Below are 13,478 nucleotides of genomic sequence, written 5' to 3' on the forward strand. Positions count from 1 at the left end.
TGTATTTATTTGTCATTTTTATAGATATATCAGATCAGTTATTAATGAAATAATTCTAAGTAACTTGCAGGGTTCGTGACTTTTATTTGCTCATAATAACACCATGTATAATATATATATATATATCTATAAGAGTGACATATAAATGCGTATCATATTTCTCAGTTTTTTATATGTTGTATTGCTAATAAATTAATGTTAATACGTAACACAGCGTGGCTCAATTACGTGTTGTTATTAATTTGATTGGTGCAAGTAGTAGTATTGCACTTTTATAGTGATTTCGGCACGTTTCTGTTAGTTCGAATATCCGATCTAGACGAGGGTAGCTACTGCATTTTTTGTTTATTTGACTGTTCTTCACAAAAATAGAAATAAAATGTCTACTTCACTGCAACAACCGGTGTTAGAGATGATAATGAAAAAAATGAAATTAGCAAGAGACGAATTAGAAGCCAAAAAAGAAGAACTCGAAAAGACACAAGTGCAACTTAATGAAGAAACCAAGAAACGCGAGGAAGTACGTTCAAACTTGAGTGCTCACCTTTTTTTTTAATTTTAAGGCTTAAGCAAAGCTGTTAGCCTGTATAAATGCTAAGAGCAAGTAAGTGATTTTGGCCAGGTGTTATAATTTGGCATTATAAACCGTATAATGCATTAGATAGATTAATTTCTTTGGATATCTTTCTGTTGTGTTAAGTTTTATATTACTTATTTTTAACGTGTTTTAAACATGCAGTATGGGTTAATTAATAAGATGTAATTTATGTCCTAGGCTCTTGGCCTATGAAGTTCAGTGTCACAACTTACTTATTAAAGTTGTAGTGTTGATGTTAGCTCAACTTTTTGTGAGTTCAAACATTTAAAAGTTGTTCCTAATGTAATGCCCATGGCTATACCAACACTGGTTACCGCATGTAGATTTTATTACTAATACTTTAGTATAGGCCTAAGTATGAAATTAAAATTTACGATGGTGTAGTGTATTATTGGTGTAGTACTAGTACAAAAGAAAACTAAATATACTATTTCCTTTTAGTTTCAAAAATAAAATTTAAATTATCCAAAGTGTTTCCCATTTTAATAGTATTATTTAGTATTAAAATTGTACGTTTTTTCCTCTTAACTCTTCAAACTTTTGATTATCAAATTTGAACTTCAAGACGACCGATGGAATTCTTTTAGAATGAACGTTATTACCGGTGTAGCAACAGTTTCCGTTGTTTACAAGAATAAAGTTCGTAGTATGGAGCACAAAATGGTCTACGTTTTTAATCCCTTTTTAAAAGTATGATCCTTGAAAAAATCCATCAAATTATTAGAAAATTATAGTATGGTAAATTACCAATCAAGTTGTAAATTTTTATTGTAAATGTGACTTTTTTATTATATTCATTCATGCATTTTAATTAATAAATTGTGTTTTTTAGTAAAAATTTTTATAGCAAATAACATGTTTCATATTTCATTGTGTGGAATTGAGAAATGTCATTAACCATGTGCAAATGGAAGTGCACTGAACAACAGATGGTCAAAACAATACCTGTTTCAAGGACCAGCCTTTAATTTAGACAATTTCTGATAAACTGATGACTAATTTTGAAAAGCTATTTACCAAGGAATACCAAAAACTATCATTTTAGTTAAGTAATAAAATCGGTACTTACTAAATGATGGTGCATTCTTAATAAAACTTCTTCATAGTTGACTTCACTGACAGTTGACAGATAAAGCATTATAACCTTTGGACACTGATGTACTGCATTTAGTTGTAAATCGGCCAATAATGAATTGCCCCATTAATGTTTTATATCAGTAATATATTAATTTCCCAACTTTTGCCATCACTCTTCCTAAGCATGGGAATGATTCCAAGAATCTTTCCAATTAGAGAACAAAAACTGACAAGCTGTTTGTTTAAGGCTTTAGTTTTGCAGGCAAAGGTCCACCTTGGGCTCCATGATTTGACTTGAAATGTCAATGAGGAAGTCTTTGCAAGAAGAGGACATCTTGTAGTCCTGGAACATGTATCCAAAATATTTGAATGAACTCCTCTGGTAACCTGTAACAAATGCATGGGATCATAGAACTTGGTTATGAAAAAATATATGTGTTTATTATGTCATGCAATAGCTGATTTAAAATGGTGTTAATATTCTATTTCTTATCATAACATCTACTTGTTACTGGAATAAAAGATTGTTTTGACACTTTGTACTGGCAAGAGTCAAAATGAATGAATTAGGAGGTAATGAAGTTTAGTTGGGGCTTTTCCTAATATCAGGGTCTAATGTTATCATAATGCCATTCATAAATATTGATGAAAAAATACTTATTCATAGAACATATTGACTAACATGGATTTTTTCCTAATTTTTATAAGGCTGAATTAGAAGTTTCTACTCTCAACAAGCGGGTTCAACTTTTGGAAGAAACTCTGGAGAAGTCTGAAGAAAGATTGAAGGTATCTACTCAACAACTAGATGAAACATCCCAAGTCGCTGATGAAACTGAACGGCAAGTACTTTTTTATATATATGTAATCTTGTGTTGGAATGTGCATGTTAATTTATTAAGCAACTTTCTTAGATTAGCCTTGAGATGCAGAATCACAACATTTAATGTGCAATCATTAATATTAAATGTTATTCTTCTATGTATTCTACTGTGGGTGAGGTTAAAGAAAGGTGAAACTGTTTGAAAACATATTCAATAGTATTGGTTTTTGTGATGAAACAAAGTGGGTTTTACAAAATTTGCCACTGTAGGGTTTAAAAAAAAAACATGTATCACTCACTAAAACCTGCAGACTATTGAAAAATGTATAAAAATATTACATGTAACAGCATTTGGTCTTTACAGATTGTAAAGTAATTAATTATGGTATAAATTAAAAGATAATTTCATAGTTTACTATTTAATAGTTCATATTTTACCTTTTTTTTTCTATAATTGTCAAAAAGTTTAGGAAAATTCATATAACATTATAGGACAGCTAGGGACCTTTTAATTCATCTAGGCCATTCTATCCACCAAATTAAATTAAACACTAAAAAAACCTCAAAGCCAGCCCTTGTCATTCAAATGTCTATCAACTTTTTTCACAAGTCCCTGAAATTAACTGCATCTACCACATCTGAAGGCAACCTGTTCCAAAGTTAACAGTATTACACAAATAAAGCTGTCTTAATTGAAGATGACTTCTACCCTGCCAAAAGTTTTGTCCCCTAGTATTACCATTTACACCATTAAGTACAAAAAAGATGATGCATCAACACTATCAATTTGCTTAACATTCTTAAACACCTCAGCCAGATCCAATCTATCTCTTCCTTTCTCAAAAGAAAGCAAGTTCAGAGATCTTAACCTATCCTCATTTGACTATTTTACCATTCCAGATATAATCTTATTAGCTTTTTTGTGAACCCTTTCCCACAGTTCAGTGTTTTAGTGCTTCTTTCATTTTTTTTTTTAGATTTCAAATTAAATAGGCTTTCTGAGTTTTTTAAGTTGCTCTTATAAATTTATGAGAAACGACCCATTCTGATAATTTACAAACTAAATTTAAGGGTATTTTGCCAAATTACAAATATGGGAAATATCACCTGGATAGTCTTTAGTGTAGTGTAATAATATATAAAAACTTAAAATATTTAGAAAGAACAGTGCTCGTTTTCCAGAGAGTGTTGTTCATTTTTGAGAAGACTTTATTACATACAAGTATATAAAATTTTTAAATAAAAGTATTAGGAGTGGGGGCACCAAAAAATTAAGAAACAAGGTAGTAATGGGAAGGATAACATTACAACACTTGGTGGTTTTTGACACTGTGCAACTTCAAAATGGATGTGGTCATCATTCCACCCATTTCTACTTCATGTGCTTTTTTAATTTGTTAATTGTTCAAAATAAAAGGTGTATATAACTAAATTTCTCTGTTTTCAAAGATTAGATCATAGTTAGAACCTAGATCTAGAGAATCTACATAGTCCAAGTTTTTTTATCTTGCTGATACAGCTGGAGACTGATCATGTAGTGCATGCGCATAAGCATTTGTGCACCTACATGTGATACGAGGGCAAGTTATTACTTGGCAACTTGCAGAGCATGCTAGTAATCGTAGAATATGGCTACTAGTGTTAACTACCTTGTTAGTAGTGTTGCAAAATGATTATTGTTATTTCTTGTTGTTACCAAGATTATAAGTAAAACTAAGAAAAATGTTCTTAGCCAAGGTAGCATAATTCATTCATGTGCATTTAGATTTGCATAAGGTGAATACAGGAGAGAGCTGTGCTTTTCCAACAACGTTAGTCAGTCAGATAGACAAATTTGTGGTTTTGTGAAATTTTTGTTTTTACTCTACCAACTTTCTCAAATGCTTTGGTGGCTTGTTACCCTGCATTGGTTTGTTTACTATTCAACAGTGTGTGTAAAGTGCTTATAAAGTTTTGTTTACATGCTGTTTGCAGTGTGTTTGAGATTTTAATTTATATTGCACATCTGGCCCATTGCTAATATAAGTGCTATTGTATTTATGATACACGTACAATAAATTTTCTTCAACTCAGTGCAGTATTTAAAGTTTTAAAAGATTTATATATTGCGAAAGCTGGGATTAAAAAGATACTTCTTTCCTTTTAAAACAAGAGAAACTGTAATTCAAGGAAAGACATTGAGCAGTATTTTATAAGAACCCATATAATTTCTCTTATCTTTTAAAATTCTCACAATCTTTAATAAAATATCTAAAATTTATTGTATTTTTGGTTTAGTAGGAATTTAGTTTTTCCAAGATTATGTTGCAGAATCTGCTAAATTATTACGTTTGGTTTAACATGTAAGTTGAAAACAGATCATTTATTGTCCAATGGAAAAATTAATGTGTCCAATAAAGTTAAATGTGTGAAAAAAAAAGTTATTTTTATCTTCTGTCTTCACATTTATAGAGCTAATGTATTATTTTAAGAAGCTGTTATTAGTGTTGTATTATTAGTTGCATCTTTTTTGTTTTTGCAAATGTCATGGCCGTGTATTATGAATGCTTGGGATTCTGCATTTTTTTGCTCTGTAAAATTAACAGTCATTGGGTTGAGTTACTGTATTTAGCAATTGTGCTTTGTGCTGACAAGTTGAGTCTACAGTACTTTCTGTTATTTTGAGTGGAACATCAGCCCCATCTATTTTGGGTACTAATTCTTTTCTTCTGTTGTTAACAGATGTTTGATAGTTTTCTGGTTTCAGTTTCTTGATAAATTTCTTGAACTTTCCTATTTTGTTTGTAAGGCCTTTTTTTTAGTTCATTGGAAGGTCCTGTCTGATTATTGTTTGTAGTGTTTCTTCATAAACTGTCTTGTTGATTATTACTATGTAGTTTACTTTTTCTTTTAGTAAAATATATATTGCAGGATCTTTTCACAAGCTTTGAATGGCACCCATTCTTGTTGGGTAAGATTCTGTGTTGCTAGAGAGTTGAGTTTATCACTTATTATTGAGAGTTTTTGAGCCACTTTTCCTGTGGAAGCTGTTACATTGGTGGTTGGGATGTTACTAAGGATTGGAGCAAGATTAAAATTAAAAGAAAAAATTTGCTCTTCTCAATATTTTAAAGATTGAGAACTTAGATCTTTATAGCTTGTGGTACATTGGCTCTAGTTGGTTGGATTTGTAATACAAATACCTGTTTGTGTGTGTGGGGGGTTTGTACATACTCTAGTGGTAAGATAATCATCTTACTTGTGAATGAAGATGTACAGAAATGACAGTGCTCTAGGTTTTTTTTTCTATTTGAATGGTTGATATTATGTTTTGGTTGATGGAAGTTAGATTTTAGAAGGATTTTTAAAGAATTATTTGTCTGTGTGAAGTATTTCTCATATAAGTATTTTTATGTTTCATAATCTCATATTCTTAATTCAACAAAGGAAAGATACAAAAAAATCCACTTTCATGGATTATCTGGACTATGAATTCTCCCCTCCATGTTTCCAAAGTTTCTTGATATCCTGACATTCCTGACCAGGAGTTGTCTTATACTACTACAGTTGGAGTCTGGAGGTACTATGCCAGTAAGCATTGTTGCTGCTATTATGCATCAAGAATGTTGAATCTCTTCCACATTCTTTGTCTCAGATCCAGGGCTCATGGCCTCCTACTTCTTTAGTTTCTGCTAAGTGTACAATATCTTTGAATGATTTTGACCAGTTCTTCTTATCCCATTATTTCTGGTTCTTTTCTCCTAGATGAGAACCAGATAATTCCACCTTCATTCTTATATACTCTGATAATTCATATATTTGACTTTTTTTATGTTACTTCAATTTTCCGAAATGGTACTACTTCCTCTACCCCGTAGCTATCTCGACCTTCATTTGCCCTCTAAGCATTGGTAAGTCTTATGAACAGTGCACTTGTCTTTTATACCCCTTTATTTTTGCATCATTGCAGCAACATGTGCTAATCATGTGAACACCCTACACCAATCCTATTGTGCCCTCTACACTAGCACAGGTAGCTCTACCATTGCAGCACAGTCCACACTGTCTCACTTGGCACAGTGTTCAGACATGTGTTTTCATTTGTTTTTGATTTTCTTCACAAGGGTGTGTAGAATGCATTGTGGCTGTTTGTCTGGGTTTTTACTCCTGTCTGTTTGTTCTCCCCCAAAAGACAGGAGTTAGGAGACCTGTTATTGAACTATCTCGGCTGCATGCCTTTCTAGCACACCCTGATTCACCATGGATTCATCCTACCTCTTTCTTTGGTGGGTTTTTCCCCCTGGGTCTTTGTAGACCAAATTTGATGTGAGAGATGCTTATTTTTCATATCCCCATTGCTCAAGAGGCACGTCATTATCTTCAGTTCATCCACTGGGAGTATGTGTTCCAGTTCCATGCACTACCATTTAGTCTTGCCTCGGCTCCTTATGTGTTCTTGTTGGGTTGTCTGTGCCTTTGCACATCATCTTTATTCGTTGCTTCTTCAGACTCACCATTACATGGAAGACTGGCTCCTGCTCACATCTTCGTAATCCCAAACTGTATACACTGGAATCCCTCCGTTTCCCATGATCTTTCTCCTGTTAACCTTACAGGCTGGGTTCGGCAACTGATCCATCCAGCTTATTCTGACTTGGTGATGGAAGATCATTGGCTGTTTAATGTGTCATCTCACCAGATACGCTATGTTACTTTGTCTTTAGCTGCTCAGATCTGCTGTTCTTTGGAAGAGATTGTACAAATGGAAATGTGGACAACTCCCAATACATTCATGGCACATTATTTGCACAATATTGTTGTATCCTCCTCAGTCAGGTATCATCTTCCACCTGTCATGATTCTCCACACGTACTTTGCCTTTAACTGGGGTAAGTTGACATTTTGGTTTCACTTATGCATCCCCTTTTTAACCATTTCAGAAACAGTTGTTTTCCTTTGCATCTCTGGATCCCACCTGGTGGCGGGTGTTGCCTAGTCAGGTATGCTGAATCCTTTTATTCTAGCACTTACTCTGCTTCTTTCTAATGCTCACTGTGGAGATGGGGTGTTTCTGTAAGACCACCAGGCATTTTTACTGTGGTGTATATATAATCTATATATGTGTGTATATATAGATATATATATCCTTAGGACCTCACTCATGGACTTCATGAGTAAAGCAGATAGGGATTTTTGCCCATTCCTACTGACTCATGTTTTGTACAATCAGGGTCTTTCTGCTTTTCAAAATAGGGAATTGCAGACACCCATTGCACTGTCTCTGGTGGGTTGTTCACCCCATCCTCTTTCTTCTAGTGGAGCATGGGGTCCTTGCCACTTCTGGTTCCCAGTTGCTGGAGTGGTGGACTGTGGAGGTTTCCTCACAAGTGAGTTTTGTACAATAACAAAATCTCGTAGCCATATGTACTTAGTCGATGAGAAGAGGGCTGTCATGTATTCTCTTCATTTCTGGCCTACATACCTTATCTTCTTTGCTGGGTGAAGAGCATATCTGTTCCAGTAGTGCTATACCCCACAGGTATGCCTCATATTTTAATAGTAGCATACCTTCTTTTTTTTTCCATAGAGGTCACTCTCCACTTGATTATTTGTTTTTGCACCTTCACTTTTCCAGTGTGGTATTCTAGCTATGGGGGAGAAGAGACAATACCATTTCGGAAATTAACGTTTTCTAACACTGTATTTCCGATAGGTACTTTCTTCCACTCACCCACTTTCCACCCTTCCTCTTCACTGACTTGCCAGTGTTTTTGAGTTTGTATATGCCAGTTCTCAAAAGTGAGGATTGTGCTGCAATGGTAGAGGGAGCTACCTGTGCTAGTATAGAGGGTGCAATGTTATTGGTGGAGGGTGGTCGCATGATCAAGATCAGCACATGTTGCTGCAATGAAGCAAAAAATGTATGGGTATTAAAGACTGGTGTGCTATTCATAAGATTTACCAACACCTAGGGGGCAAATGAAGGTCAAGATAGCTATGGGTGAGAGAAGATAAGTAACTATTGGAAATATATTTTCAGTGTTAGAAAATGTTAACTTTCGCTAATTCATAGGCAAGCTTGTTGCACAAGTCTTAGCCTTCAGACTTTCTTGATATTCATGTTCATGCCAGTTCTTTTCTGTCTTAGCTATGGGCCAGCATGGCCAGGTGGTTATGGCACTTGACTCACAATCTGAGGGTCACTGGTTCAAATCCCCATCCCACCAAACATGCTCACCCTTTCAGCCATGGGGGCATTATAATGTTACTGTCAACCCCACTATTCATGGGTAAAAGAGTAGCTCAAGAGTTGGTAGTAGATGGTGATGACTAGTTAGCTTCCCTGTAGTCTTTCACTGCTAAATTAGGGATGGCTAGTGCAGATAGCCCTCGTGTAGCTTTGTACGAAATTCACAACAAACCAACTGTCTTAGCTGCATGTAAATTCTCAGTTGCTGTATTCTTCACATGTAGCTTTTGTCTGGTTTTTTGAAAGAAGGATAGGATTTTCTTTTAGATTATTACATTTTCTTGTTCATTTTTGTTTGCCATCCACCTAGTTTATTAGTATAAATAGATCAATTAACAACACTGGCCCGTCTGTCATTCTCTTCCACCAGATTGTCTGGTTCTTCCTCATCTCACTATATTTTTTACACATCTTTTCAATAGTAATCTATATGTTTCTATGATACCCAACTATAGAGTAGCTTTGTCAATGATCTTCTGTCTTTTCCCTGGCCATTCTCCTTTTCTTTCTCTGGTTTTTATAAACCTCTTCAGGGGCTCTCTAATCAGTTGTCCTCATCATCTGGTTCCTCTGCCAGATTGGAACCTCCGTGTTTAATTCTCTTATCTCTCATGTGTCTTCCACTTAAACCTTTTACTATCTTTTTCCTTTATCTTATTTCTTTTAAGACATATTTACTCCTCCTTTTTTTATGGAAGATGTCACCTTGATATTCTTGCATTAAGAACCACCTGCAATTTTTTTTTTTACAGTGCCAGGTTGATTTTATTTCCAGACCTCTCTTTCCTTCCCAGTGCTTGGATTGCCTAAAAGATTGATCATTCAGAAGACCCCAGCCAACTCCTCTTCCCTATGTGGGCAGTATGATGTTATTTTGATCACGTTGCTTTCTTTTGAAACAATTAAAATCATCTTTTTCTGTCATGGGGTTTTTAACTTCTCGAGATTTATCTCTTTCTGCTTTGACTGAATGGATTAAACAACTTGTCATGCTTGTTTATTCTTCCATGAAAGATGACAGTTTTTTTGCTTTTTTTATGTCAGCTTGCATCAAATTTGTCATCTCACAGCTTCTATTGCCTCTGACTGTAGACTTCTTGAGGATTAATTTCTGCAGACAGGATATGGGTGGCTCCAGAAAACATTTAGCTACATTTCTTCCATCACATTATGGCCTTATCAGCTTCTGGGTTTTGTCTCTTACCAGTCTCCAGTCTTCCCAGAATCTCTAAGGAGATGAACTGTTTATGAAAAAACAACAGCAGAAAAAAGAAAAAAAAATATAGACACAGGAACTCACTAAGTGGTCAGTGTTGCCTCACAGGAAATACTTCTTTTTCTCAAAATTTGCAGTGATCCAGAAATAACAGTGTTTAGCTCATCTGTCTCTACTCAGTGCCAACTGTTGAGATAAGGTTTTCAGCAAGACTGCTTTGGCAGTATGTATCTACATTTATTTTTCTTTTCCTTTCAAACCACACTGTGCCAAGAGACTCTCCCTTCCCAAACATATACAGAAAAAAAACAAAAAATAGTAGCTAAAAAACCACTGAACAAGACAGTTTCTGCTGTTTACAGTAACCCATTTCACAGTCTGTCAGTTAGGATATTTTATACAGATGAGATGATTCCTGTTCATTACACACACACATACCTCCACTGTTCTCCTATATGCAAATCCCTTCATTCTGTTCTTTTCTAGTGAAGTTGGAGAACTTTCACTTCCTCATTATTAAACTGTTGGGGGAGTTCAATATGGAAACCCTGCAATAAGATCAAGTGGACACACCACTTGACTAGAAGCAGAGCAGGGTGTCAGCATGGAAGAATAGCACGTCACCAACAATGCTATGAATTGGGACATTTCCAAGTGATTGTTTTAAGTCAAATTGGTCTTGAATTATTCTCAAAATTTAGGTCTGTAGTGATTCATTCGTGAACTTGCATATTATTGTAATATTTCTCCCATACTATATGAATTGATATATGGTCCAAGCCAAACTTAACTGATATAGTCTGCTGAACCACTATGTTATGTAGGGAAGTTGAGCAATCTTCACATTCTGCCCATCTTTGTAACACTGGTCAAAAGAAGAATCTGTCTGCAAAATCACTTGTGTTGAATGAACAGTATTTCCTGGTTGAAATTGATGTGGTCTCTCACAGAGTGCTGCTCCCACTAAGTTCAATATTCCTTGTCTCAGAAACCTTTTTAATTGCTTTCTTTAAATTGATCTGTTCATCTTCTTCCCAGTGTGATATTCTAGTTATTTGTTCCATGGAGAAGTGGGTAGTGTGGTCTGAAATTAACATTTCCATAACTAAAAATGTATTTCAGAACTATCTACTCTATGTCTCAACTTCTATTTGCCTTGTCAAGAATGAGCTTTTGATTAACACAAACTACTCAAGAGGAGTAGTGTGCAAGGAAATGTGACCTTTCTCTTGATTGAGGGATGTAGTCTAATGTTTATTGCATCATAGATTAGTGCACTACATTTTATTATGTGCAGAGATGAGAGCTCTTCCACATATGGAAAATGTTGAATTTTATATCATTAACTACTCATGATACATATATATTGCTTCATAAGTAGTAATTTATTTTTCTGCATGTTATAACTCTCAGTGTAAAGAGTTGATAAAGCATTGAATTAAATCATTCATTTTCTATGTAAAATATGCAAGGGCTATCTTATCAGTAATTAGGAAGTTTAAAGTGCAATAATGGTTGGTGCTGTTTTTGTTTGCAACTCGTATATTATTTTTAACTAACAATTATAGACATTCAAGCAATTTAGTGCACAACTAGTTTATAAAAATTTCTTTAAAAAGCCAGTAACATAAAACTCCTTCAATAAATTGTGGGTTAAGAGTTTTTGTGTTATTTAATTGAGACCCATATCAATTAAAATGATAAACTGTTTCTTTTTTTACTTTCATTTTTTTATCTATTACCTGCTGTAATGTTTCATATAGAAAGTGTTGTGTACTTTGATCTAAAAGAATTTGTGTATATTTTTTTTAACAGAATGTACTAGTGGAGAAGGAATTTTGACTAAAATTCTGAATTTACTAAGTGTAGCTACATGAAATGTGGCAAGATTTTAGTACTATGTACAAGTCTGTTGTACACAGAAAAATCAGATTTGTTATAAAAGTATTGCCCTCAAGACATGTCTGTGAATTGACAATGTTAGCCTAATTCGGACAAATTGGAGTCCAAGGTGATGTTTATGTGAAGAATAAAAATACTTTTGCCCATTGTAGAATTTACATTTGTATAACTTCTATAACTTCCAATATGTACAGTTTCTTTTCTTTTTTTCAGTATCCTTATATATTATATCTGGTACTTACTCTCTTGTACAGTGAACTGTCACAAAATCAATGGTGTAGGATAAAATAAATAGATGATTACTCTGATATCAAATGCATAATACCATGTTGTGTGGTGCTCTGTAAAAGGTTGTGGCATGCAAATTTTGACCCCACCTGTGTATCTGTGTTTGTTAATTGTTGTTGACAGGGTTAGGCTGTTTTGTTGATATTTTGTTTATAGGTAGTTTTATGTAAAGTTATTAATGTCTGAAGGCTAAACATTGTTATTATCAACAGATGAAAAACAGATTGTAGCTTTGTTTTAAAAAATAGTAATATATTTACATTTAAATGGTTCTGTGTATTATAATTAGGAATGACTTATTTTACAAGTGTATTATAACATATAACATAACATTTTGGAACAACATGGGACCTGTTGGTCCATCTTGGCTGTTCCATCTTCTAAACTAAACTAAAAATGTTAATAAATATATTCTTTTTAAATCTTAAAGCCAGCCCTTATCATTCATATACTTATCAAGCTTTCTCTTAAACTTACTTAAATTTACTGCTTTCACTACATCTGAAGGCAATCCATTCCAAAAGTCAACCACCCTGTTAGAAAAATAAAACTGTCTTAGCTGAAGATGACACCTACCTTGCCAAAATTTATATTTGTGTTCCCTAGTCTTACTACTCTCACTGTTAAATATGAAAAAAGATGATGCATCAACATTATCAATTCCATTTACAATCTTAAACACCTCAAATACATCCCCCTAACTCTTCTTTTTTTCAAGAGAAAACAATTTGAAAGATTTCAACCTCTCCTCGTATGACAACCCCTCCATCCCAGGCACTATTTTAGTAACCCTTTCCAACAACTCAATGTATTTCCTGAGGTAAGGAGCCCAAGACTGAACACAGTATTCCAAATGTGGCCTAACCAGTAACCTCTACAATGAAATTTTAACCTCTTTAGACTTGTATTCAATATTTCTGTAGATACAAGTTAAAACCCTATTTGCCCTATCACTAGTAACAGCACACTGCTTGGATGTCTTTAGAGACTGATCAACTATTACACCGAGATCCCTTTCTTTCTTGACACTGTTAAGGTTATTCCCATCCAAATTATATTTATAATTCAAATTATGACAACCCACATGCATCATCTTGCATTTATTATAATGATCTCAATCCTTTGGTAAATTAGCAGCATCCTCTTCACAGCTAGCAACACCCAAGATCTTAATATCATCTGCAAGTTTAAGTAACTTATTGACCATTCCTTCATCTATGTCATTGATGTACAGGTCCTAAGACTGAGCCCTGAGGTCACTGAGCCCACTTGTGACATTAATCCAGTTGTAACAACCCTCTGCTTTCTCTCATACAGCCACTCTTATATCCAATTTGCTAACTTA

General features: G+C 34.2%; 1 protein-coding gene across 1 annotated transcript in view; it reads left to right on the forward strand.

Annotated features, from left to right (window-relative positions):
* Positions 1 to 13,478, forward strand: part of LOC106459995 (tropomyosin-like) — a 57,971-nt gene that overhangs the window by 34,007 nt on the left and 10,486 nt on the right. The window contains exon 3 of the mRNA XM_022386588.1: positions 2,384 to 2,517. Within this exon, the coding sequence (XP_022242296.1) occupies positions 2,384 to 2,517 (134 nt within the window). The remainder of the gene's footprint in view (positions 1 to 2,383; positions 2,518 to 13,478) is intronic.

Source organism: Limulus polyphemus, unplaced genomic scaffold, assembly GCF_000517525.1.
Source record: "Limulus polyphemus unplaced genomic scaffold, Limulus_polyphemus-2.1.2 Scaffold691, whole genome shotgun sequence".
Classification (NCBI taxonomy): Eukaryota; Metazoa; Arthropoda; class Merostomata; order Xiphosura; family Limulidae; genus Limulus; species Limulus polyphemus.